General features: G+C 52.7%; 1 protein-coding gene and 2 long non-coding RNA genes across 10 annotated transcripts in view; 2 read left to right on the top strand and 1 right to left on the bottom strand.

The window, feature by feature from the left end:
- Positions 1-7427: 7427 nt before the first annotated feature.
- The window catches only part of MED15 (mediator complex subunit 15), a 79150-nt gene continuing 59023 nt past the window's right edge, over positions 7428-27554 (bottom strand). For 5 of the 8 annotated variants that reach the window (XM_032271395.1, XM_032271400.1, XM_032271397.1 and 2 more), the window contains 12 exons: positions 26800-27150; positions 25078-25185; positions 19165-19284; positions 12334-12470; positions 12116-12243; positions 11790-11924; positions 11646-11709; positions 10605-10671; positions 10015-10175; positions 9762-9928; positions 9201-9299; positions 7428-8499 (listed from right to left, as the gene is read on the bottom strand). In XM_032271395.1, the coding sequence (XP_032127286.1) occupies positions 8363-8499; positions 9201-9299; positions 9762-9928; positions 10015-10175; positions 10605-10671; positions 11646-11709; positions 11790-11924; positions 12116-12243; positions 12334-12470; positions 19165-19284; positions 25078-25185; positions 26800-27150 (1674 nt within the window). In that variant the 3' untranslated portion in view covers positions 7428-8362. The remainder of the gene's footprint in view (positions 8500-9200; positions 9300-9761; positions 9929-10014; positions 10176-10604; positions 10672-11645; positions 11710-11789; positions 11925-12115; positions 12244-12333; positions 12471-19164; positions 19285-25077; positions 25186-26799; positions 27151-27554) is intronic. The other 3 variants (XM_032271396.1, XM_032271401.1, XM_032271399.1) reach the window with 1 other exon arrangement.
- Positions 12980-19980, top strand: LOC116544796. Its single transcript, XR_004266037.1, has 4 exons — positions 12980-12990; positions 16414-16426; positions 17155-17158; positions 19907-19980. It is a non-coding gene; the product is annotated as an uncharacterized LOC116544796 (long non-coding RNA).
- LOC116544797 overlaps positions 26722-27554 on the top strand; it is a 2000-nt gene continuing 1167 nt past the window's right edge. Inside the window, exons 1-2 of the long non-coding RNA XR_004266038.1 lie at positions 26722-26791; positions 27157-27376. This is a non-coding gene — a long non-coding RNA (uncharacterized LOC116544797). The remainder of the gene's footprint in view (positions 26792-27156; positions 27377-27554) is intronic.

The following is a 27554-nucleotide window of genomic DNA, read 5'->3' as shown; positions in this document are numbered from 1 at the left end:
TGTCTTCTCGTTTCATTTCATTAAGTTGGTGTTCGACCTCTGATATCCTTTCTCCTGCTTGATCAATTCGAGTGTTAAAACTTGTGCATACTTCGCAGAGTTCTCATATTGTATTCTTCAGTTCCATTAATTCACTTATATTCCTGTCTAAATTGTCTACTCTCGTTAGGATGTCGTCAAACCTTTTTTCAAGGTTCTTAGTTTCTTTACATTGGGCTAGAACATGTTCTTTTAACTCCCAGAAGTTTCTTATTATCCAGCTTCTGAAACCTAATTCTGTTATTGGAACGCACTCATTCTCCATCAGGCCTTGTTCCTTTGTTGATGAGGAACTGTGATCTCCTGTAGAGGGAGAGGCATTCTGATTTTGAGTATTCTCAGCCTTTTTACGCTGGTTTCTTCCTGTCATTGTAAATTTATCCACCTGTCGTCTTTGTAATTACCGACTTTCAAATTAGGTCTCTGAGTGGATGTCCAACTTGTTGATTCCCAGTGCCGTAATCTGAGCAACCCACTGCACCAGCTAAAACAGTGGCGTTAAGATTCTTGGTGCTTTTCTGTCCGGGAATCTCCGGTCTGGCTTCTCTCTTGAGTCCCTTTTTCAATCAGCTGAATGGGTGACTCTGCCTTCCCGGAGCTCCAAACATCGACCAAAAGGGGAACCAGTCCTGTTTACTCTGCACCAAGAACCACCGTGCTGGCCACAAGAGTCGTGCTGGCGACCCGTGGGGCTCCTCCACTGGGAATCTCCTGGTCCGTGAGCAACAAAAATTTGTCTGAAAGTGTGGCATCCTCTCATTCTCTGTGCTTTCACTGGGAGCTGCAATCCTGAGCTGTTAGTAATCAGCCATCTTGGATCTCTCTCCCATTTTTTTAATTGGTAATTTCTCCTTTTATTATTGGCATGTTTTGTCCTGTTTTGTTTTTTATATTCTGGCTACTAAAGCCTAATCAGATACATAACTTGAAGTATTTTCTTTCATTATGAAGTTCAGATTTTAGATTCTTCCTGGTGTTATTTGAAAAACAAACGTTTTTCAATTTGATGAAGTTCAATTTTTTTTTCTTAATTATGCTTTTGGTATATTATTTAAGACCTCCCAACAGAGGTTGACAGACACCTCATTACAGGAGAGCTCTGGCTGGAATCAGCCTGGTACACCTCTGAGACAAACCTTCCCAAGGAAAAAGCAAGCAAAAATCTTTGTTACTCTGCAGACTCCACTGGGGATATCCAAGCAAACAAGGTCTAGGCTGGATCTCCAACAAACTGCAGCAGACCTGCAGAAGAGGGCCATGACTGTTAGAACAAAAACTAACAATCAGAAAGCAACAACATCAACATCAACAAAGAGGAATCCCACACAAAACCCCATCCAAAGGTCATCGGCCTCAAGATCGAAAGTAGATAAATCCACAAAGATGAGGAAAACCCAGCACAAACATGCTGATAATTCCAAAATCCAGAATGCCTCTTTTCCTACAAGTGATTGCAACTCTTCTTCAGCAAGGGCACAAAACTGGACAGAGAATCAGGTTGACAAATTGACAGAAGTAGGCTACAGAAGGTGGCTAATAACAAACTCCTCTGAGCTAAAGGAGCACATTCTAATTCAATGCAAGGAATGCTTGCATTGATAAAAGGTTATGGGAAAAGCTAACTGGAATAACCAGCTAAGAGCAGAACATAAATGACCTGATGGAGCTGAAAAACACAGCACAAGAACTTTGTGAAGTATACACACTATCAATAGCCACATAAATCAAGCAGAAGAAAGGATATCAGAGACTGAAGAGCAACTTACTGATATAAGGCATGAAGACAGGATTCAAGAAAAAAGAATATGGGCTCCAAGAAATATGGGGCTATATGAAAAGACTAAACCTATGATTGATTGGTTTACCTGACAGTGATGGGGAAAATGGAACCAAGTTTGGTACCAGCCTCTGCAAAAACACACCAAAATATAAAGACCAATGACACTATGAACACACTGCATCAACTAACATGCAAAATAACCAGCTAGCATCATGATGACAGGATCAAATTCACACATAAAAATATTACCCTTAAATGTAAATGGGCTGAATGCCCCAATTAAAAGACACAGACTGGCAAATTTGATAAAGAGTCAAGACCCATCAGTGCTGTATTCAGGAGACCCATTTCACATGCAAAGACACACATATGCTCAAAATAAAGGGATGAAGGAATATTTACCAAGCAAATGGAAAGGGAAAAAAAAAAAAAGCAAAGCAGGTATTGCAATCCTAGTCTCTGATAAAACAGACTTTAAATTAAAAAAAAAAAATTGTCTAAAATTTTTTGAGACAGGGTCTCACTCTGTCATCCAGGCCAGAGTGCAGTGGCATGACCACAGCTCACTGCAGTCTCAGCCTCCCAACTCAGGTGATGCTCCCACCTCAGCCTCCCAAGCAGCTAGGACTAAAGACATGCACCACTACACTCAGCTAATTTTTTTTTTTTTTTTTTTTTTTTGAGACAAAGTCTTGTTCTGTTGCCCAGGCTGGAGTGTAGTGGCACGATCTCAGCTCACTGCAATCTCTGCCTCCCAGGTTCAAGTGATTCTTCTGCCTCAGCCTCCTAAGTACCTGGAACTACAGGCATGCACCACCACACCCGGCTAATATTTATATTTTTAGTAGAGATGGGGCTGGTCTCAAACTCCTGGCCTCATGATCCGCCTGCCTTGGCCTCCCACAGTGCTGGGATTACAGGCTTGAGCCACCATGCCCGGCTCCTAATCTTTGTATTTTTTGTAGCAATGGGGTTTCACTGTGCTGCCCAGGCTGGTCTCCAACTCCTGGGCCCAAGTGATCCACCTGCCCCAGCTTCCCAAAGTGCTAGCATTACAGGTGTGAGCCATTGTGCTCAACCTCAATTCTTCTGGATACACACATAGGAGTGAAACTGCTGGGGCATATGGCAACTCTGTTTAACATTTTGAGAACCCAGTAAACTGATCGTCATAGCAGCTGCACCATTACATTCCAACCATCCCTGCACAAGGATTCCAGTTTCTCCACATCCTCATCAACACTTGTCATTCCTCCACCAAAGCCCATGTAAGGAGCAGAAAGAGGGAGTCCTTGGCAACTGCAGAAAAACTATCCTTTGGGAAAAAGAAGTAAATTATATTAAAAAGAAAACCTTTTCACTGTGCTCTTTTTTCACTATAGCCATACTAGTCAATGAGAAGTGGTATCTCACTGTGACACTGATAAGCATCTTCCTAATGACTAATGATGTTGAGCGTCTTTTCCTGTTATTGGCCATTTGCATGTTTTCTTTGGAGAAATGGTTATTCAAGTCTTGTGCTCCCTTTTTTTTTTTTTTTTTAAGACAGAGTCTCGCTCTGTCACCCAGGCTGGAGTGCAATGGTGTAATCTCAGCCCACTGGAACCTCTGCCTCCCAAGTTCAAGTGATTCTCCTGCTTGAGCCTCCTGAGTATCTGGGATTACAGGCACCTGCCACTATACCCAGCTAATTTTTGTATGTTTAGTAGAGATGGGGTTTTACCAGGTTGGCCAGGGTGGTCTTGAACTCCTCACCTCAGGTGATCCGCCCATCTCAGCCTCCCAAAGTGCTGAGATTACAGGTGTGAGTGCCAGTGCACCCGGCCATGCCCATTTTTTAATGAGGTTACTTTTTTTGTTGAGTTTATTTGCAAATATTTTATCCCATTGTAGGTTGGCCTTTCACTCTCTTCATTTCAGGTAATAAATTTCTAAAATTGACTTGTGGTGATGGTTGCATAACTATGAATATACAAAAATCCATGAAATATGATGCTTTAAATGGTTGGATGGTATGCCATTTGAGTTATCTCAGTAAAAGGGCTAAAAAAGTTAGCAGGGCATGGTGGTGCATGCTTGTAATCCCAGATACTTGGCTACTTGGAGGCTGAGACAAGAGGATCACATAATCCCAAGAGTTTGAGGCTATCGTGTGCTATAATCATGCCACTGCATTGTGGCCTGGGTGACAGAACAAAACCCTATCTAAAAATTTTTTTAAAAAGACATTTTGGAGACCAGGAGCGGTGGCTCATGCTTGTAATCTCAGCAGTTTGGGAGGCCAAGGCGGGCAGATCACCTGAGGTCAGGAGTTCAAGGAGGAACCAGCCTGGCCAACATGGTGAAACTTCATCTCTACTAAAAATACAATAATTACCTAGGCGTGGTGGTGGGCGCCTGTAGTCCCAGCTACTTGAGAGGCTGAGGCAGAAGAATCACTTGAATCCAGAAGGCAGAGGTTGCACTGAGCCAAGATCACGCCATTGCACTCCAGCCTGGCGACAGAGTGAGACTCAATCTCAGAAAACACACACACACACACACACACGTCATCATACAGCTACCCCACAGTTGATGGTATCATTTCCTAGCTGTTGGGCCTTTGAGTGGTTTTTCTGATTTCTCACTGTTCTTTTTTTTTTTGAAACAGAGTCTTGCCCTGGTGCCCAGACTGTAGTGGCGCAATCTTAGCTCACTGCAACCTCTGCCTCCCGAGTTCAAGTGATTCTTATGTCTAAGCCTCCCAAGTAGCTGGGACCACAGGTGCATGCCACCACACCCAGCTGATTTTTATTTTTATCTTTTTATTTTTTTGAGACAGAGTTTCACTCTTGTTGCCCAGGCTGGAGTACAATGGCATGATCTCAGCTCACTGCAACCTCCACCTCCCAGGTTCAAGCGATTCTCCTCAGCCTTCCGAGTAGCTGGGATTATAAGTGCATGCCACCATGCCTGGCTGATTTTTCTATTTTTAGTAGCGACAGGGGTTCATCACATTGGTCAGGCTGCTCTCGACCTCCCGACTTCAGGTGATCCACCCACCTGGGCCTCCCAAAGTGCTGGAATTACAGGCATGAGCCACCGCACCTGGCTTAATTTTTGTATTTTTAGTAGAGGGGGGTTTTGCCATGTTGGCCAGGCTGGTCTCAAACTCCTGATCTCAAGCAATCCACCTGCCTCGGTCTCCCAAAGTGCTGGGATTACAGGCATAAGCCACTGTGCCCAGCCTGATTTCTCACTGTTCTAAACACTAGGAAAGGGATTCGGCTTTTCCTGCACCCCTGTTTAGAGTCATTCCTGGAAGTGGAAAAGACGTTATAATGAAAATTTTTTCCAGTACTCTGAGTACTGCCTCTTCCCTTGGGTTAGAGCAAGGATGGTGTCCGGCCCCCGGGAGGCACAGAGGCATGCTTACCAGGGGAAGCCGGGGCAACAGAGCTTGAACGTGCAGATTCCTGCCAAATGAGAAATGGAAGCCTCCAGAGTTGAGAACCAAAGGAGTCAGATCAACCATGTGGCTGCAGGACAGGGTAGAGAGGGGATGTCAGCCCCAGGCCCCTCCACACCTCATGTGCAGTTCTACAGCAAGGACACAGGCACTGCCTACACAGAACCCACCTCTGAGCCCAGACCCCTCCCCCGTAAAACAAGAATAAGCACTCAGGATGGTTGTGAGGATTAACTAACAGATTGAGAAGAAATGGTGGCCAAGCATGGCACATGGGACACTCCCAAAATGCTTTTTCATTCCCCTCAAGCCCAGAGTAAATCCCTTCCACCTCTTTGGGTCTGATGACAGGCCATTCCAGTTTAATTTCACTTCAGATCTGGAAATGTCCAAATTCTCCACCTGGAGGATAGAAAGGAAATCTCAGGACAACTTTGGGGGCCTCACTTGAAGAAAAGTACCTTATAGAAGAGCCATGAGAATGACGTGGCTTTCATTCACTCAGCAGATACATTGGAACCATCTCCTGGGCCCAACTTGAGCTTGGTTAGGGGTACAGGAGTTGGGGTACGGGGGCTGGTAACTAAGGAACTAAACCAGCCTGGGGGATGGAGGACTGCCTGGAGGAAAAGGCCAGACCTGAATGAATCACCCAGGCTAAGTGGGGAGTCAGGAGGTGCAGGCAGTTAGGAAGCGCACTGCAGGTAGAGGGTAGCATGGGGAGCCTTGCCCATGGGGAGAGGCAGGAGTGGGGCTGGAGATGTGGAAAGGGCCCCCTGGTTTTCTGCCTGTCCTTTGGGAGCCCCAGGATCCTGTGTGGTGCACCTGGGGCTGCCTTGCTCACCTAAATCCAAGAAGGTGGAGCCCCTTGTGCCTTGAACGCCTTCCCGATGCCTTAACCAGAGCAAACCTCATTTATCTGCTTTATCCGCCAAGACCCTGTCTGCAAAGAGGGTTCTGCTGCTTGAAAGCAGAGAGCTGAGAGCCACGGCTGCACGCCCACAAGAGCCACTGGATCGTTCTGAGCAGGGGGCACCCAGGGCTGCCTGGAGTGGGGGAGGCTCTCACTGACCAACGTGCAGGGCAACAGAGGGAGGGGGCCAAAGACCCTCAGCAGAGTGTAGACAGGGGGTGACGGGGTTGCCACGGAGACCACGGTGGTGGCAGTGGCAGAGGTGGCAGCAGGGTTGGCAGCAAGCACAGGCAGGTCAACTGGTCCTCTAAGAGGATGGGTTCTGCTTTCTTCTGTGTTGGCCTCCTTCCCCTCTTCTTGAGGTCTGCAACATGCCCAGGCTGGAGTACAATGGCACCATCTCAGCTCACTGCAACCTCTGCCTGCTGGGATTACAGGTGCCCAGCACCACATCTGTTCAAGACTGAAAATAAAGCTTGTTTATTTCCAAGTCGTGTGCTTTGATCCCCACTATCAGTCGTCCCTTCCCAGCCCCTGCTGTGTGCAGGGACCTGCCTAGGCAGCCAAGTCTGCTCATCCAGGGACCTGGCAGCTGCCCTGGAAAAGAAGTGTTGGCAGAGCCGCGCCCACCCTCTCCTGCTGACTCTTCCTTCACCCAAGAACCAGGAAGGCATGAAGTTCCCCAAAGTCTCCACCAAGAGCCTGGAGGTGGGAGGGCTTTCCTGGTCCCCTGGCTGGGCCAGAGCTGCCTTCGAAACACAGGATTGCTCCAGGTCTCCTGCTCAAGACTGCACGCTCCTGGGGGCAAGACGCCATCCTCTCCTACCCTGACAACACTGCTGATGGGGGTCTGGCCAAGCTCACCTTCCTTCCTGGAGGGCCATCTCCAGAGTGCTGTAGCCACACCCGTGCCACCCCTCCCACCACAGCAGGAGCTGCAGCTGCATCCATTGTCGGGTTGGCCAGCTTAGTGCCCACCCTCACCTGGCAGCAGTCCTTTCAGTCCCACAGCCCCGCTTCCTTGGCATTAATCTCAACCCCTTCCTACCTCAGAGAGCAGGAACTTTGCCAGGAAGCTGGGGGATCAACCAGGCCAAGGAATGGGACAGTGTGTCAAACAAGGAGAGCTGAGGTCCAGGATGTCCAGGGCCAGACTGGACATTGCTGGCCCCAAGGCTGACAGCATCCTGGACAGGACAGTGGGCCCAGATTCATGGAGAAGGGGACACAGTGATGAACAACTGACAAACACGGGAATAATAAATTTATTATAACAATCACAGATGGTGGGGTAGTGCACATAAAAAGGGGGGGACCTCTTCTCACCAGAGGGCTGCTGGCCAGTGCCCAGAGTGGCAGGCAACACAGGGAGGCGCTCCCTGCATGGCCCCGGCCCACTGGCAGGCCCGCTCTTTCTGGGTGGCGCAGTGTGTGGTGCAGTGTGTGGTGCTCTGAGGATGCAGGTCCTGAGGGTCTCACTCTTCATCCTTCGTAGCGGGGACATGGCCCTCATGTGAGCAGCACAGGGGTGCTGGCAACAGGTTCCCCGATGTCCCTCTCCCGGGGTGCCCACAGTGCTCAGCAGGAACGCCATGAGGGCTGAGGCCCAGCTGGTGGCGGGGAGCCGTCAGCACCCATGGGCCAGCTCTCCCACCAAAAGGCAGCCTGTTGCCCTAGACTCGGAGGTTTCCCTGGGGGTGGGCCCCACGTTCCAAAAGCAGCGTAGCCTAAACTCAAAACTGACCAGAGAATCCCATGTGTGTTTTAAGGGTTTCCTACATCCTCTGTGTTCTCCTATGGAAACAAGTAGGGGTGTGTCTAGCACACACAAGACGCTCTAAGAACACCCTGAGTGCACCCTTATGCTGCTGCGACGGACCTGGACCCTGGACAGGCCACAGTGAGAGCAACCCAAGGATCGTATCTGGCTCCCTAGAAGAAGTCACATGGAGGGCCTTCTCTGAGAAGTCAGCCAACGCCCCCCAAGCAGCCCGCTCCACTGCTCCCATCTCGGTTCTGTACAGGTGTGGGATTTCGTTTGGCAGGTCCCCAAGGCAGAAGATAAAAGCAGGAAAGCTAACCTAACCCCAGGCTCTCTAAGGAAGCCAACGCCTAGAAGTGTCTGAGAGGAGGCGTGTGTCCTTGCCCCCAATGAGGCCACGGGCCATCCCTGCAGTCTTGGCTAGGCAGCCGAGAGGCAGGCCTGGTGGACGCTCTGGGCCCAGGTGTTGAGCAAGGCGGTGACCGAGTGCTTGTCCGGGAGCTGCAGCAGCCTGGAGGTCATGCAGCGGTGCACCGACTGGAGGAAGGGGTTGGCATCTGCAACAGAACAGCAGGCGTGAGCCTAAGGTGGCCAACACTGCACCCACACCCCGCTCACCCAGCAATGCTCTGGGAAAGGGCAGCCCCAGCCTTGGGCCGAAGCACAGGGAGGTGATGTCCTGCACACTGCCCGGCCTTCAGGCTCTCCTCCCAGAGCGTCATTGTCAGTGAAGAACTGAATCACAACAGGATCTAGAGCCCAAGGCTCTGCCTCTAACAACCCTGGGGAACCAGCCCAGTTCTGCTGTGTGCCACTTCTGGGCTCAGGGAGACTGCCCCCTGCCACCGTGGTTCTCTCTGAAGCCACAACATCCAGATGGGGCCCTGTAAGCCCAAGCTACTGGTGGGATCTGTGAGCCCCACCAAGCTCCCCAGTGGCCTCTGGGAAGAGCAGGGTCTGTCCTTGAGCTGTGGACTTACTCACCCCTTACCCACTGAACATGACCACCCTGGACAGCTGACCTGACACAAGATGAAAGGGTTGAAGGGACACAGTGGGAGCAGAGACCTTCTTTCTCAGATGACCACTGGATAACCCGCTCCTGTCCGTGCAGGGGGAGCCAGAAGACGGGAGAGAGGGGCTTGAGCTAGGGACAGGCAGGAGCGCAGACGCTGTCCATGTTGTACTGGAGGCCTGGTTTTCCACAATGACCCCTGCCTGCCCTGGGCCTCCAGACAGCTCCTCTGGGTCTACCCACCATATTGCCACTGCCGGTCGATCCACAGCGGGCTTTGGGCAGGATAGTCAGCAGGCACACTGAGCTCCAGTGGTGGCACACTTGGGAGGTCCTTGTCATCTGCAACACAGAAGGCTGTATCTGTGACCTGGACAAGCCCTGGCCTGCCCTGCCTCACCGCCCTGCTCTGGAACAGGACTTTTCACACCCTGGAAGGTTCTGGTGAGGCTTGTGGCAAAGCCTGGAGTTCTCTCTGACTCTCAGATTTCCAAACATGAAGCCTGGAGTGCCCTGTGTAGATGGGTGTCCAGAGGTCCTGCCTACCTCCCCGCTAAGGGCCCCAGACAAGCAGAGCCACATGTGTGTTGAGGAGGTGAGGGTGTGTGGGCTCCAGCAGCGGGGACTGAGGCATGGCCAGGCTATCTGGGGCCCAGTGTGTGTGGGGACACAGTGGACAGCCTGGTGGGACACGAACACAGGGTGGGTTCTGGGCACTGTGCCCTCTGGCTCTGAGGGCAGAGCCTTGGGGCTGCGGTCAAGGCTTGCTCTCCCATGCCAGCCCTGGCCCTCCTGGACACTCACCCAGCTTGCAGATCAGGTGGACAGTGCCATTGTTGCTGCAGTGAGAAGGGTCCAGGTTTACCAAGAACTTGGGGTCCAGCCTGGCTACCTCACCCTGGAGCACGCTGGGGATGCTCTGCCGCTCATCATCCTCAAGCCTCCGCTTCCGGGTGCACACCACTGGGGCCCTGGGGGAGGCGGCATGGTGACCACACTGGGCATACGCAGCCCAGGGCTGGCCACCCTCCGCAAAGCCCAGCCCAGCTGGACGTACGTGATGGGTGGGCCGTGAATGGCGGTCATGGCTGGAACGAACGTGCGGTACAGGGAATGGTTGAAGACGGGTGAGCGTATATTGGCCAGGACGGCATCCAGGAGCGGCTGGCATAGGTACTGCTGTTTGGTCGGTGGCACCGGGGGCGGTGGGGGAGTGGGCTGGAGGCAGGATGGGCACGGTCAGCAGCCCGGGACCTGAGGGTTCCCCATTTAGGGGGCTTCCCACCCCAGCACCATCGTCACTCACAGCCAGATTCCCAAGGCCTCTCTCACAGCCTCCACCCTTATGCAAACAATGTTGGTTGATCCTGGGAATAATCCCCTACCCCCAAAGCCTGTCCTCCCCAGAGTCCCTGCCCCCTCTGCACCAGGTGGCAGAGGCACCCACAGGGGCCGTAGACAGAGGGTGACTTATCCCAAATTCTGACGCAGCACAGCAGACCTGGCCTGGAAGCCTGGTGGGCAGGGTCCCTGGTCAGGCCCAGCCCCCACCCAGCCACACTGATCTTGAAGGCCCCTCCCAGTGGCGCTCCCAGAAGCTCTTGGGGGAGCCCTGGTTCCCCCAGGGGTGCCTGGCAGCCCACTCACCACTGCCATGTCATTCTTGAGTTTCTCCAGGGCAATCTCACATTTTTGCAAGGTCTTCAGGGGACACCTGCAGAGAGAGGGGACTTGGGCTGACCTCTGTGCTGGAAGGGTGGGAGAAATGGCAGCTCTCAGGCTTGGATCTGGGATCCCAACCACTGTCACTGGGCCTCGGCCATCAGAAACCTCTGCAGGAGCTCCCACCAGCTGACCAGCTGTTCCCAGAGTCTAAGGCAGGCAGCCCTCACCCCCAGGAGCTACTTGTCTCTGGTTAGCAGAGTGAGGCCATGGGTCAAGAGAAGGGACAGTGGCCAGGCCTCTGACCAGGCTGGGAAGGCCTCATTCTCATCTAAGCCAGTCCCTGCCCTGCTCAGCCCTATAACCCTAACAAAGGATCAACTCACAAAGGCTTGGAGGACCATCCAATAGTGACTGGCATTCTATCCAGACAAGCAGAACAGAGACTGTTCTAGACAGGGGTGGGGGAGAGCCAGAGTTGAGATGAGAGGGAGGTATATGCCAATGCTCATGCTGTTCTGAGGTGCTGGCCAAGCTCTGACCCTCACAGCAGGCCATGGCCGGCGGGCCTGCCTTCCACCTGCTTCTTACCAGCACCATCTTGTTTCATTTTCATGACAGCACACATGGGCTACAAATGGGGTAACTGAGATACAGTCACCTGCCCATGGTCACTGGCAAGTAAGAGGCAGAAGTCCAGGGCAGGCCCAGGCCCACCATGGCCAGCTAATGGTCAGGCCATTGCAAGCTGGGCCCCTGGCTGCTGGCTGGATGAGGTCTGGCTGTGACAGACAAGTATGAGGATCACAGCAGCAGCCAGGAGTAGGGCAAAGGCTGGGCACCAGCTAAGACGAAGCCTGGGCTTGAAGCCCCGGCACACACCAGGATGGGGCCTTGGAGGCCTCTGGCAAGGGCCCGAAGAGCTGCCTGGTGCCCTTGCTAAACCCACATCATTAGCAAGTATCCATCCATGGCTGGGCCACCCATGACCCTGTGGACCCTCCAGGGGCTGTGGGCAAAGCTTACCGCTTCGAAGGGTCTGTCAGAATGTCCAGAAGGCTCTTCATCTTACTCAGGTCCTTTTTTCTGTCTGGGACAGAAGAGGGTACACTAAGACACAAGCCCTGATGTATCCCCAGGGTGCCAGCCCCTGCCCCAGCCACAGCCCACCTTCGTTCTTGTCGATCTTGTTGATCATGCGGCGCAAGGGCTCGATGTACTTGGACAGCTGCTTCAGCTTGTCCAGGTACTGCTGCTCCTCAGCCTGGCTGGAGCCGGCTGGGCTCATGACAGAGCTGGGGTTCACTGCGGGACACAGGCAGGTGAGGCCACAGCCCTCGACTGTCAGGTGGGGAGCTTGAGCTCTGAGGGCCCCAGAACTCGCACACCCGGTACAGGCTGAGGCCTCGTAAAGGTGAGGAGTGATCTCAGCACCTCAACCTGCCAGGCTGAGTACAGGTCACACGATGGGGCCATAGACCCCAGGCCCAACTTACCAGGTGTGTTTAAAGGTCCAGGTGAGGGAACACTGAAGTTCTGTGGGGTCCGTGCTGTCACTGGGCTCTGGGAAGGCTGCGGTGAGGGGCTGGGCAGGAAGCTACTGGGGGATGGGGCAGGGCCAGAGCTGCAGCCAAGTGAGAGAAACATGTGAGCTGGATCCAGGCAGGGCAGCCTCAAAGGGCCAGGCGGGGAGGGCACCCCAGGCCAGGCCTACCTGACGTTGGAGTTGGGCTGTGAGCCAGGCTGGCCAGGCTGCGGGGACGGCTGAGGGGGAGGGGGCATCGACTGCGGGGTCTGCACCTGCTGGCCCGGTGATGGCGAGGACAGCATGGGGAGGCTGCTCTGGCTGACCTGGAAGCGGAGGGGCTCAGCCGGCGCGATACCACACGCCCGCCCGCCTCCACACCACCTGCCCACCGCACGCACAGGCCCGTCCTCCCGCACAGCCTCACCACACACCTGTGTCTTCATCCAGATGCCATCTGGACACACACACAGGCACACTTCCCCAGCCTGGCACACAGCATGAGGTGACCAAGAGGCTGGCAGGGGGACCCGGGCAGGGAAGCCCTTGCTCCTTGACCAGGGGCCCACAAGGACATAGGCTTTGGAGCTGTGACGTGGGAGTGTGAGGAAAAGGGCAGTCTGGGAGGCAATACACTTGGCCTGGCCTTCCCTGCCACGCCTGCCTGTCCCATGACACGCTGCTCTGTGGGTTGGTGAGGACCCTGCTCTGCTGACCAGTGGGATTGTCTTCCCGCATGCTTCCATGAACCCCTGCAGCCCCCAGGCTGACTGCACCAAGGAAAAGCCCAGTGGCCATGGCCATCTGTTGTGGTTAAACATGCAGCTGCAGGGCTGGTCCCACGCTGTGTCCCACCTGGACCTGCTTAATTGGAGCAAGGTGGACCAGGGAGCCACCCATGCACCTATGGTAGCACTTGCATCAGCCCACACGAGCGCACCAAGGAGAGGTGGGACACCTGGGCCCAGAGCCTGGTTCTGCCACGCAGGTGTGCACTTGAGTCTTCTGAGGCCCTATGTGTCTGCAGAGCAAGGCTGCTGCTCTGCTCCCCAAGCTTTGCTGGGCCCAACACAAATAAGATTGACCACCCCAGTGTCCACACCAGGGATACCACTGTCTTCATCTGTAAACTCTAGGAATGAAACCACACCACTCAGGCACCAGAGACGAGCATGTGTGAAACACCCAAACCCTCCTGGGGTGGAGCACAGATGGCAGCTTTGACGGGGAGGATAGCTGTCTGCCAGCCCTGGGCATCTGTCCTCCCCTAGAGGGACTCTCAACAGAGGGTTGCCTTGCTCAGTGCTGGTAATGGTGGCATGAAGTCCCAACCCCTTGCCACACTGGGGGCACCCTAAAGGCCCTGCTAGCTTCAGAGGCCCCCAAGGGCCCCTGGTGGCATTTCCCACACCCTAGTCAACCATGCCAAGCATCCCCTTATAACCTGCTTCCTAGAAGCCCAGCCCCTGGACCGTCCATTTCTATAGACCAACTCAGTGCTTCTCCAGGGGCACTCTGGACACGAAAGCCTGCCTGGGGCCATGGCTCACATCACCCCAAGCACCTCCACCACAGTGCTGTGAGTGCTGGGATAGGACTGCTACTTTCTCAGCTCCTCAAATTGGGGCCCAGGCCCAGAGCCCACAAACAGAATGCCCTCCTCCCCACCCCACCAGGCAGCGGAAGGCAGGGTGGCACTGCCCTTTCAGCACCACCTGGACCAAGCTCCCGGAGCGAAATGCTCTGTCTTGCCTGTTCCATGGGGTGTGCCTGATAGCACTGCACAGGTGCAGGCTGCTCCTGAGCCACGTGTGCTGGGAGACCAAGGGGTGAAGGGCTAAGGCACAGGGTGTAACCAGAGCAGGGCACTTTCAGCACAGCTGGGTCAGAGGTCCCTATCCAAAGCCACTGGCCCAGTGGGTCATCAACTGATGGAATGAACTGTTCCCACTGCTTTGTGGTCAAGACACCCCTGCCTGGGAGAGGAGGGGCAGAGTACAGGAGTCCCCAGCCTTGGCCTGCCGGGCCTCATCACTCTGCTGAGTGAAGCAAAATGGCTCACAGTGATTCTCGCTGAGGTTAGCAAGGTCAGAAACGGGAACTGGTGTTACTTCATTTGCTAAATGCTGAGTTGAACAAGTACAGCAGGTTTCTCACACCCAAGTACTGTGCATTCAAGGTGCTGGGGTCCACAGAACCCTGGCTGAAGGGGAGTGAGGGCATGTCCCAGACACTGGAACACACGTTCTAGACTCATCCAGGGGTAAACAAAATCCCAAGGCCAGAAAATTCCATAGAGAACCACAGACGGCACCAGGGAGTGGGAAGCAAAGACTCTGCCCAGCCCAACCCTGTGGAGCACGGCCCGCCCTGTGGTGGGGCCCCTCCTAAAGCCCTCAGCAGCCCCGTCACCGCTTTCCCTTTCCCTCAACCGTGCCTGACTTGCTGCTGCTCTCTACCTGCACCCCAGAAAGCTGTCTCACAAGCTCACCCCTCTTCCTGCTTGCAGGTCAGGGCCCCTCCCCTCGCCTCTCCCTGACCACCTCTTCCAGAGAGGCGCCTGTGCTTGAGCAGTTGCCCCTTCTAGGAGACGGTCAGCTCTTGTCTACCGCCTAAAGCTCGGTGCTTCTCTGAGGAGCGAGGCAGCTGCAGGCTGGGCAGAGGCCAGAGCAGGGAAGGCAACCACACAGCCCTCACTGCCACCCGAGAGTTCTCATCTGCTCTTGAGCCTCAGGAAGCCCAGCACCCACTCAGGGCCCGAAGCAGCAGTCTCATCAGCCACACCCTCGGGGCCACCAAGCACCCACCCAGCACTTGGGTCTATCTCAGCTCTTCAGCTGCCCCAGCATCCAGCAGAGCCCTGAGGATGGGAGGCAGGGAGACTTCTAGTGGGAAGAAAAACAAAGGGCATCCTTTCATTTCCGAGACCATGAGAACAGGAAACCAGGCCCTGTGCCCAGGTGTCAATGGAAGGCAGTCCAAGTCCAGCACCTGGGATGAGAAGCAGCCCCTCAAAGACTCATCTGAAGACAGAACTGGCTCAACGGAGGCAGCCAGAGAGGCGAGAAAGAACCTTCCAGCCCTTGGGCTCGTGTCAGGTCTGGGATTGGAGCAGGGAAGGAGAAGGCAACAGTACCTCTCCACTCAAAGGACGAGCCCCTAGTGGGGAAGGCGCCGCCTGCTTACACCTGCCGAGGGAGCATTGTGGCATGGGCTATGCCACCCCCTGGACACCGTGCTGGGCACTGTGGTTCAGCATGCACCCAGCACAGAATCCTGCTTGGATCTGGTAGCCTGAGTCCATGAGGCGTGCCCACTGTAACAGGAAGATGCAGTCATGGGCTGTCACGACCGGGGAGGGAGCCTGGGCCCTGCAAGCCCTCTGGAGAAGAGCCCATGGGGCATGTACATTCCCACTCTTTCAGCTCCATCTATTTTCTTGGACCCAATTTGCTGCCACAAGGAAAGAACAAGAGCAGATGGGCAGTGTGGACACCAGACTGCGTCCTGGTGACTGCTGAGGGCAGGTGGCTGGGGAGAACAGTGGCCATAGGACCACTACCTGGACACACCGTAGTCAGTAGGTTCTGGCTCCTGAGAGCTCAGATGGGACACAGTGGGGCAACTCCTGGTGAAGACAACAGATACGTTCCTGGAATAAGCTCTCTCTTCTTGAAAGGGACTGGATTGAAAGATATTAACACAAAAGCAGCAGCACACCTCTGCAGCTAGCTGGTGTGGACAGGTCAATGCCTTTGGTTCACAGGGCCCAGCATGCCTCACATCCCCAAGGCTGGCCCACAGCCAGGTGTGGGGGGGGGGTGGCTATGCCAGGGAGCCTGGTATTCCGGCCCATCATAGAGGGCTGGCCTGGGGGAGAGCCCACTGCAGGAAAGGCCAGGACTAGAGAGGGCTGCAGAGCAGCCACCTGGGCAGTAGGGAGGCCTCCACTCTAGGGTGTCCCTCCATTGGCTTTTCTTGCTCCCTAAACTCCTGCCAGCATTTCCTTTCTTGCAGCTGACAAGCATGAACAAACCTGCTTTAAAAAAAAAAAAATAGAACAAGACTGGGCACGGTGGCTCACGCCTATAATTCCACCACTTTGAAAGGCCAAAGTGGGTAAACCATTTGAGGTCAGGAGTTAGAGACCAGCCTGGCCAATGTGGTGAAACCCTATCTCTACTAAAAATACAAAAATCAGCCAGGAATGGTGGCAGGCACTTGTAGTCCTAGCTGTTCGGGAGGCTGAGGCAAGAGAATCGCCTGAAGCCAGGAGGTGGAGGTTGCAGTCAGCCAAGATCGCACCATTGCACTCCAGCCTGGGGGACAGGAGCAAGACTCCATCTCAAACAAACAAAAAAGAACAAAACCAGAACCTTGCCTCAGTTTTGGGCCTTCCTTCCTCTTTCCAGAAATCCTGTGGCTTTTGTCTACTGCCAGGACAAGGAATACTTTCTAAATACTGCCTCATTTGTCCTCAGTGAACCAACCCCAAAGGTTCAGGGGTATGCTCCTCACTGCCAGCGTAAACGGGCAGAACCTGGTGATTAAATCTGTGTGCAGTTAGCTGGCATCTTCCCGTGACCGCGCTCTCACTCCCCCACACAGGGCAACGAGGACAAACCAGGATTCTACATGGCATTTATTCCAAGGCACTAACTTTTTCAGCTTCATCATGTATTTCTCTATCCTTCTTCTGCTCCCTCCAACCTCCTTGCCTTTGGGGGTTGGAAGCTTCTAGAGAGAGACCTATTAGCTGGCATAACTCAGGGCAAACTTAATCTAAGGGCCAGGGAAGGCTGGGGAGAAAGAGACTGAGTGGGTTTGGGAACTGGTGGGAAGGAGGGAGGGGCCACCTGTGAAAAGCCCAGGTGGAAACGACAGCAGCTGGGTGTGGGGAGTGGGCAGCACACAAGAGTACAGGCAAGTCAAGGCCCAGGACAGAGTCTGGCCTTGTTGGGGGGATGAGGGGAGCCCACCCAGGAGTGCCCAGCAAACCAAAAGGAGGAGCCAGGTCATCAGCCCAGCAGGAAGGGGAGTGAGGAGTTTCCAGAAGAATCCTGCTCAGAGGCCAGGGGGAAGGGTTTCATTTGAGCCCTCGATCCTGACTTGGTGGCTCCCTGGGGGCACTCTCAGTCTGTAAAAGGGGCTATATGCTCGAACTACAACTTGCTGCAATGAGAAACAATGAGGCTCTGTACACAGAGCTTAGCTCAAGGCCTGGCACGTACCACACACTGAGAACACTGGGGACTTTTTGTGTTTATAAAAATCAGTCCTACATGCTGCTACTAAAGTCATTCCTCCACATACATGCCAACCTTACTCTGTGAACCCAGTGGATGCTGAACCAGAGGCTATGAGAAAGGAGGAAAAGCAGTTCTAGCAGACAGAGCACAGAACCCAAAGGGGTCTGGTCAAGGAGACACCAGCAGCATGTGAGCAGGCCGTGGAGCTCACAGCCTCTAGGCCATAAGGAACTGCACCCTGGCCTCTACCCACACTGGCCTCCTTTCCACCACAGCCACACAACCTACTTCCTCACCCCCAACTTCTGCTCCTCTGGAAAGCTCTTTCACCAAAGCCTTTCTACCAGCAGATCCTAGGCACTTCCACCTCCTGCAAATCAAAATCTACCAAACGGGAGGTCCCTGCCAAAGAATGTAAATTCCAGTCAGTAACTACGTAAATGGCACATCTGGGGTAACCCAACAGGTTAGTTAGTATGCAGGGGAGGGCAAACTGAACGTGCCCTGAATGGGGGCCCAGGCCACTCTCTTGGCAGTGTGAGGTGTGTGGCACCAGGCTTGGGGCCACATGGACCAAGGGTCATCCTGGCTCAGCCTCCACTTCTTCCTCTGTAGAACAGAGCTGCAGAGGCGTCACTGCACAAGCCATGGTGGTGACAGTGCCTGCACATGGGCATTCAGGGATAGGCAGGGACCATGTGTCTGCTAGGATTATAGAAACATTTCCCCTAAAACAGAAACTGAATTGTAAAGTTCTTTTGGCAAATTTGAGGTTTTCACAACAAACCCACTAAAATGGAAAGCCTGTTTGATTAGAGAACTTCAGCATCATTTTATTCTCAGAATCTTAGCACAGTGCCTGGCACACAGAATGTATGTGGTAACTATTTGTTAAACAAATGACTATACCATGGAGTAATTCCAAATTTCATACGATAAAGAGAGCCAGGAATTCATATCCCTGAAAAGCATAATGTACACAGAAGTCTACCTCTACCTAGAAAGGGGATGTGTGTTACAAATTACACACTCTACAGGGCAAACTCTACAACAGCATGGCCCAATGCCACTTTGTCCACAACAGCCACGTTCTGGAGTCTGTGCTGTCCACTGCAGCAGCCACTAGCTTACCTGTGGGCAAATAAGGGCTTGAAATGTATTTGGTGGGACTAAGGAACTGCATTTTTCATTTTACTTAATTTTAGCTGATTTTTAGAGTTTTGTTTTCAATACACACACACACACACACACACACACACACACACACACACACACTTTTTTTTTTTTTTTTAATTAGAGATAGTGTGTTGCTACGTGGACCAGGCTGGTCTCAAACTCTCAAACTCCTGGCCTCAAGTGATCCTCCCATCTCGGCCTCCTGAGGTGTTGGAATTACAGGCGTGAGCCCCCGTGCCCAGCCTAATTTTAGTTAATTTAAATGTAAATAGCCACACATGCTTAGTGGCTACACTATTAGATAGCATAGCTCTAAAAAGCAAAACTTCTGCTTTAGCTTCTGTTTTATTTTTACCATGAAAATGCCTTGCAGCCTATTTTAAGCTGAAAATATCCAGATATTTATTCACATCCTCTCGAGAAGCACAAGATGGGGTTGGCTTCATTTAAGAAAAAAAGTGACTATGGGTTTGGCACTCTGAAAGCCACCATCAAAGGCAGTCACCGGCGATGATAATGACAGGTGTGCTTTACAAAGGCGCTCAGAGGACGCCCCGAGCTCCCAGCCATGCCCTGGGCGCTGCCCCGTAAATACCTGTGCCATGGGCTGTCTGCCCAAAGGGATGGAGCTTGACGGGATGGCGGACACAGCAGTGGTGGGCGGGAACCGGGCTCTTACGTGCATCCCACCTTGGGCCAAGGCTTCCGTGATCATCTTTGAGGACAGAGGGACAACAGACAAGGTGATCGCAACAAAGAAACTCAGCGCCTGGGCAGGTGGAGAGGGCGTGTGTAGCCTCTGCAAGAAGGAGCACCAGGGCGAGGGACCCTTGGGCAGCTCGGGGCAGCCTGGAAAGGCAGGTCGCCCACATGTTCAAGCCCACAGCACCTCCAGGTCTGTCTGGGCATTGGGAATCTAGAAGAGTTGCCAAGAATGGTGCTTCCAGACCTTTCTATTCTACTGGCTGCTCTCCTACACTGGTGTCCTTAAAACACCTCTGAACACACATTGCTAACAGAGCAGAATCCTACAGCCCACAGAACCATCAGAGCCAGAACTTGAGGGCCTGGGCTAGTGTTTCTGGGAGACCAGGCTCCTGGGGACAGATGTCGAAAGAGTACATTCCACCAAAGCTTGTGATGAGAACACTTGACTGCCACTGAGCCATGAGCTCAGGGAAGCTTGCTCACAGCATCCTTCCTTCTCAGTGGCACATCTCTACAGCCTGAACCCAAACCATCCTCATCTCCTCCTCTAGGCCTCTCTGAGGCTGCTGGTCCTAGTATCTATTGAAGAACTGGTTTTAATAAAAATGGGCAAAGGTGAGCAAGAAAAGCCTTCCGCGCAGGCAGCAACAGGTGGCAGTAACAGTAATGGGTGCCAGCTGGAGAGTGGCTGCAGGGAACCATGGCCTTACACACGTGGCCCACACTCACAACCATGGGCACACAGGAGGCACCGAAGCCGGGAGTGACACGGCATAGCAGATGCCAACCAGAACCTCACTCATTCCTGCAGCCAGAGCAACAAATGAACTTCCTGGGGGTGAGAAACATAAAGAAGCAATCCCAATGGGGTAAAAGTCTATTTACCACTACCTGCAGCACTTCGGAGGAGCCCTTCTGAAAGTGCAGCAGTGCTCAACAGCACTCGTTCCACAAGGGAGAAAGGCCTGGAAGTAAGTCAGATGGTATGAGAGAAGCAAACTTTTTTCCAGGAGGAGAAAAACAAAAAAACACAAGGTATGCAAAGCTTAAATCTAATATACTGCTGACTGATGTTCTTATTACTGAGAACTCCTGATAAGGAAAGCCCAATTTCTTTCAACTACAAATGCCAACACAAATGGATCAGATGAGTGAGGCAGCTACCACCCAGGATTCACTGTTAAGTGATGACATTTCACTACTTCCTAACACCCACAGAGGAATCCAAAAAAACCTCTCCCCCACCCCCAGGTCTGACTCTCTCCACTGTAACTGCTGTGCAGAAGGGTCCACAGAAAAGAGAGAGGGTCCTCCAGGGTGGCCAAGGCTCCAGTAGGGCAGCTGTGAATCAGTAATGCCATATCCATAATGGGAGTCTGGATGATAATTCTCTGTGACTTGTAAATTAGAGCTCTGTTTCACATACTACAAGAATAGAAGGTTAAACGACAAAAGTATACGGACCATTTGAAAATGAGATGCATGACCAGGCACAGTGGCTCATGCCTGTAATTCCTGCACTTTGGGAGGCCAAACCGGACACATGTCTTGAGGCCAAGAGCTCAAGAACAGCCTGGCCAACATGACAAAACACTGTCTCTACTAAAAATACAAATATTAGCCAGGTGTGGTGGTGCATACCTGTAATCCCAGCTACTTGGGAGGCTAAGGCAGGAGAATCGCTTGAACCCAGGAGGTGGAGGTTGCAGTGAACCAAGATGGCACCACTGCACTCCAACCTGGGCAACAGAGCAAGGCCCCATCTCAAAAAAAAAAAAAAAAAAAAAAAAAAAGAAAGAAAGAAAAAAAAAAGAAAAGAAAATGAGACGCATTCTGTCCTGCTTTTTGCTTTTTTAAAGAGACAAGAGTCTTGCTCTCTTTCCCATGCTGGAGTACAATGCTGTCATCAAGGCTCACTGCAACCTCAAACCTCTGGGCTTGTGTGATCCTCCCACTTCAGCCTCCCGAGTAGCTGGGACTATAGACACACACCACCGTGCCCAGCTAACTTTTAATTTTTTTTAAAGACAGGGTCTCACTGTGTTGCCCAGGATAATTTTGAACTCCTGGATCTCAAGTGATCCTCTCACCTTGGCTTTCCAAAGTGTTGGGATTACAGGCATGAGCCACTGTGCCTGGCCTGTCTTGGTTTTATAGGGGAGAAAGAGAAGTCTGCTGTGTCCTGCTAAATCTCCTTGTGAGTGACATCACCCTTCTCAGCTACATAAATAACACTAGAAAGAGAACCAGGTGTGCACACCACAGGCTGAGCAATTTTTCTAAAATACTCAGTCCCAGGCTACCATTTACCATACCCATCACCACAGCACTGCAAGGGCCTGACAGGGCACCTCTCTTCGGCTCTCAGAGGGCAAACCTGAGAGTCAGGGCATGGAAGCCTGCCTGCATTGGTGCCCCCAATCCCAGAATTTCATTAATGAACTCAAAGGCCTGTTTCTGCAGCACACAGCAGCTCACACAAAGCTGCAGCACATGGTCACCGTGTCCTGATGTTCACTGTGTGAGCACCACGAGGTGTGAGCACCACAAAGGGAGCTCCAATCTGCATCTCTGACCTTCTCGTTAGATGGCAGCTGATCAGATCAGAAGGCCCTCAAAGTGAACCAGTCACTTACCTCTGATCAGCTTCAGGAACAATCTAGGACATCAAGATATGCATCACTGGTAATAGCAAAAAATCTGAAATTATCTCAAGATCTAAGAACAAGACGGTAATTGAGGATGGCAGGAGACATTCTAGAGGAGTATGACAGAGTTCCTTGGCGTCAACCAGGGCTTGCTAATTAGAGGAGGAAGGACATTTCATTCCATGTTGACGTGGAAGATGCTGCACAAAACCTAGGATAGCATGGCCTTGACTATGGGAAAGAACCAGAAAGGACACCAAGCCTTCTCTCTCATGGAATGGTTCTCTTCTATTTCTCTCTACTTTCTGGCTTCTACAGTTACCACACATACTTTTAAGGTTTTGGATCACAGTACCTTACCTGTTCACTGCCAATTTAAGTTTCAAAGGAAGATCATGAATCCAGACAGTCCCTCAGAGGGCTGGCTGTGCCCAACACCCCTCTTCCCCCAGCAGGGGGCGCTGCTATTGCTGGAACAATGCAGCGAGGGCGCCCAATCAGCCCCCAAGAAACTGCTTCCTTGTAACAAGGCCAAAACCAAGCCCTGAGAGAAAACCAGCAGAATGCGGGTTACAGAATCTCAAGGTGCCACATTTGGACTGAGACGTACCTCATAGATACACCCTACCCACTGCTGGACTTCGAGAACCTACAAGGCTCCTCTGCCACCCAGCACTTGGGAATTCCCTGCATGGCAGCACATGGTGCCACAGGGCAGGTAGGCAATGCTCTTTAAAACACCAAACTCACTCTGCAACTAACCACAGTGGTGACCACCCTCCATTCTCCTTCCTGTGCCAGCGAGGCAGGGACCTCTACCTGAAACAAGGGCTGGAGAAACTGGCAGGAAGACTAGCGCCCCGAGGACAGGCTCAGCATGGGCCATGAGCACACACAGCCGACTCCTGCTTCTGGAAGGTAATGGGATGCCAGCAAGACTGCATGGAGGACACTTTCTTGAGCCAGAAGCCTAATGAACATACCAGCTGGGCCTGCAACAGCTGAAAACATTGGCTGTTCCATGGATGCTCACTTTCCAAATACCAAGAAATGGAAAGAAAAGGAAAGTTCGGCTGGGCACAGTGGCTCACGCCTGTAATCCCAACACTGTGGGAGGCTGACACAGGTGGATCACTCGAAGTCAGGAGTTTAAGACAAGACTTGCCCATCTCTACTAAAAATACAAAAACAAACAAACAAACATAAAATAAGCTGGGTGTAGTGGCGTGCCTGTAGTCCTAGCTACTTGGGAGGCTAAGGCAGGAGAATCACTTGAACCCAGGAGATGGAGGTTGTAGCGAGCCGAGGTCATACTACTGCACTCCAGCCATTCTAGCCTAGGTGACAGAGCAAGACTCTGTCTCAAACAAAAAAAGAAAGAAAAAACGAAAAAAGAAAAGGTAAGTTCTAGGCTGGGCATGATAGCTAACACCTGCAATACCAGAACTCTGAGAGTTGAGGCAGTCAGATTACTTGAGGTCAGGAGTTCAAGACCAGCCTGGCCAACAGGGTGAAACCCCATCTCTACTAAAAATACAAAAATTAGCCAGGTGTGGTGGTATGCATCTGCAGTCCCAGCTATTTGGGGGCCTGAGGCACACAAACTGCCTGAACTCAAGAGGCAGAGGTTGCAGTGAGCCAAGATCACGCAACTGCAATCCAGCCTGGGTGACAGTGAGATTCTGTCTCAGAAAAAAAAAGAGCAGCTTTCACTTTCCTGCTGGGCTTGACCTGTGGTATAGAAGTTTCCATGAAGTGAGGTCCTGAACAGGAGAACGACAGTCCAAAGAGGCAAAGGCAGCAGCTTCCAATGGCTGGGCAGTCACTATGTGCCACCACCAAGCTGGCTCTGAACACACACCACATCCTTCCTCTGCATGAGAGACCAGGACAAGGGAGTCCCCCAGGAAGCCTGAAGACATGCCGAGACACACAGGGAGATGGCAGAGACCACCAACTTCGTCACACAAGGTGGTCAGCCTCCCTCAGCTGTAAGTAAAAGTGAGTTTTGTGGTGTGTTTCACACAAGGCTCCATTTAAGTAAGAAGGTGACATGCGGACCCTGGGCCCAAGTCATTTGGTGCCATGCCGAGGTAGGATGCAAGCTCAGCTACAGCCAAACCCCTCAGATTTCCCCTTCAGGTGGCTTCCCAGGGACCTGAAAGAGGCAGCAGTCACCAGGAAGGACATTACGGAGCAACCCCCAGGTGTGAGATGCAGCCTGCCATGCAGCACTGCGCACCCAGGCACTGCACCCAGCAGGCCTGCAGAAAATCATAAGACCAGGTGTGTGGCTGGCACCCTTAAGATGACAGCAAAGTGTAGGCATACTGCCAGCTGTGGGCTGAAACTCAGCCACAGTCTTACCACATCAACTAGCACATTCTGATTCTTTCTAAAGCCAACACCCCATCCAAGTCAGGATCAACAGTGTTTCCACCACCATGTGGAAACAGAAAGAACTGAAGCCCCAGACTGTACGTCTCCCCGCCTCAGTGGCAGCAAGGAGAGGTGGGGCTATCCAAGAAAGTACAGAAATCCTGGGCCTCCAATCCAGGACACTAGGAGGCCAGGTGAGCCCGTCTGCATTCACTAACACTTGACACACAGAGACACATGTTCCACACACGTGACACACCAGCAGGCTCGGCAACATGAGAGTGGCACGCTTCTCACCACACAACGCTGGAGTCCCTGAGTGCAGGTGAGCACCAGAATGCCCTCTCCCACACTCCTGCTGCGTATGGCTCCCAGCTGCTTCGGAAAGCTGCCCTCCACCCTGGTCCGCTCTGTACTCAGACTCTCAAATGGAAGGTGAGAGGTGAGGATGAAACTGCAGCCTTCTACTCTCTGATACACATTCCCAGAGTGACTCAGAGTGGTAAGGAAGAAGGATGATGAAAGATGCCCAAGCAAAACTAGAAACAACATGCACTATGCAGCCAGTGGGTCCTAGACATGACCAAGCACACACAGCTGGCCACCCCAAGGACTCTAGGGGTGTCTCACAGAGTGCAAGGGGGAGAGAAGCCCCTGCTTTACCAACTTAGCCCCAGCACCTAATCAAACCAGGACTCTCACTGTAGCACACCATGCACAGGTGACACTGCACCTGCCAGTGACTACGGAGCCCACAGCCCCCAGACCCTCACCTGGACTCCGGGAGCCACCATCTGGGCAGTCTGAGCTGTCTGTACCGCTGTCTGCTGCTGCACCTGGGGCTGCACCTGGGGCTGCTGCACCACCATTGGAGCTCGGACCTTGTGGGAGGAAGACAGAATGTGATTTGGAACCACCTGAGGCAGAGAGCAGAGCCCACTCTTCCTGTGGGAGCTTAGGAAATGGGGCCTTTCTTGAGATGGGGAATGGGACTTTCATGATTTCATGTGCTGTGATGTCACCTCACTGGCCATTTAGGATCCCATAAGCTCAAATCCAACTCTGGCAAGAGGCAGCACAGCCCTCCCACTGGTATGTCTCCACATATCCCTCAGCATCAGCTATCACCACAAGCAGTGACAGCTTCCAATGCAGAGCTTACAGCCTAGCCTGCCCATCCTCTGGGCCAAGCATACTGAAGGTCCACAAGAGCGTCACCCAGCCTCATTCCTTGAAGTAAAGCAGGGTCACCAGCCGGCCAGCAGAAGGAAGGGCCTAGTGGCTCCTGTCTGTATTCTCAGCATTTTGGAAGGCCAAGGCCAGCAGATTGCTTGAGCCCAGGAGATTGAGACCAACCTGGGCAACATGGCCAAACCCGATCTCTACAAAATATATAAAAATTTGGCTGGGTGTGGGGATGCATACCTGTAGCCCTAGCTACTTGGGAGCGTGAGGTAGGAGGATCGCTTGAGCAAGGGAGGTCTGATCACATCAGTGCACTACAGCCTGGACAACAGAGAGAGACCCTGTCTCAAAAAAAAAAGCGGGGGGCAAGCTTGGGCAAAAGGGGCAACTGTGAATACACTGCATGGAGGGGACTCCAGAGGGACAAGGCCTGCACCATCACACAGGGGGCTCCTCCTTAGACAACTCCAAGCCAACAGGACAAACTCCACCAGGGCACACCCCCCCATGCAGCACACAAGGGTTCCAGTCCACACAGTCTCAGGGGTCAGTGTGTTGGCTCCCAGGTGACAGATGAGTGACCATATCTGCTCCTCAAAACTCTCCTAGACTTCCAGCCTGCCTCTGTGAGGCCTCCTGTTCACCCCCACGCTTGGCTCAGGCCCCGCTCCACTCAATGAATCCAAGTAGAAATGGCCACAAAAACTAAGTGAGCCAAACAGTTGTCCAAAAGACTCCATGGTACAGCTCACTCCATCCTGGTGATAATACTCTGTCCTCTGTGCCAGTGTCACTGACTAGACTGGCTTTGTGCAGAGATACAAAATGAGACTGGGAATAACAGTCTTTTATGTTAATACTCCCCTCAAAAATATAGTAATGAATTTTGTTCTCCTGAGACTTGGCAGAGTGTAGAGAAAAAAAAGATATTTGTTTAGAATGTAACTCGGAACAGTTGGCAAACCACCAGACACTGATAGAGCTGGCACATCCTTCCACGTGGTGCCCATCAGTCAAATCACCTATACCCTGAAAGGCCCCACAGCACTACTGCAATCAGCCACGCTGCTTGGAATGTGACTTGCTGCCCCAGCAGCAGCAGCAACCTGTATGGGGTGCAGATGCAGCTCCTGGAACATGAAACACAAAACACATGCTCCCCTGCTGAGCCATACTAGAGGTGGCAGGGCTGGCAAAGGGTGGGGCTGCCGGAAGTCTCAACTCTTGAATAATAGGACATGCTGTCTCTAGCCAAAGAACGTAGAAACTGCTGTTGACAGAGCCATGAGCTGCAGGCCACAGGTACTCACAAATTTCAGTGGTGGTTGGGTATACAACATTTGTCCAGGAAGAGCTTGCGCCTGCGACACCAAAGGCTGGGTCTGCGACTGTGGCGGGAGTTGTGATGGTTGGTTCTGAGCAACTGGAGGCTGCTGGGGCTGTGGCGGTGGCTGGTGGTGCTGTGGGTGATGCATCTGCTGCAGCTGCTGGGGCAGGGCCTGGGAGGGCGGAGGCTGTGGCTGCTGCATCGGTGGCTGCTGAATTGGCGGCTGGGCCTGCAATGCCTGTTGCTGCTGCTGCTGCTGTTGCTGCTGCTGCTGCTGCTGTTGCTGGAGCTGCAGCTGTGCCATTCGCTGCAGCTGCTGTTGCTGCTGCTGTATCTACAGATAGAACAAGCAGCACTCAGTTATCACTCATCCACCTCTGGGACACCAGCTCTTCCCTGTGCCAGCCTGGGCCCCAGGAAGCACAGACAGGCAACTGCACAGCCATCAAGAAGGCCTTCCTGGACGGGCGCAGTGGCTTATGCCTGTAATCTCAGCACTGTCGGATGCCGAGGCAGGTGGATCACAAGGCCAGGAGTTTGAGACCGGCCTGACCAATACGGTAAAACCCCGTCTCTACTAAAAATATAAAAATTAGCCAGGCATGGTGGCGCAGGCCTGTAATCCCAGCTACTCAGGAGGCTGAGGCAGGAGAATCGCTTGAACCTGAGAGGTGCAGTTTGAGTGAGCTGAGATTGCGCCACTGCACTCCAGCGTGGGTGACAGAGTAAGACTCTGTC

The sequence above is a fragment of the Sapajus apella genome, unplaced genomic scaffold, assembly GCF_009761245.1.
Source record: "Sapajus apella isolate SASKATOON/1434 unplaced genomic scaffold, GSC_monkey_1.0 scaffold231, whole genome shotgun sequence".
Lineage (NCBI taxonomy): Eukaryota > Metazoa > Chordata > Mammalia > Primates > Cebidae > Sapajus > Sapajus apella.
Note: the sequence above shows the minus strand (reverse complement) of the source record. Positions and strands in the feature narration are given on the sequence as shown.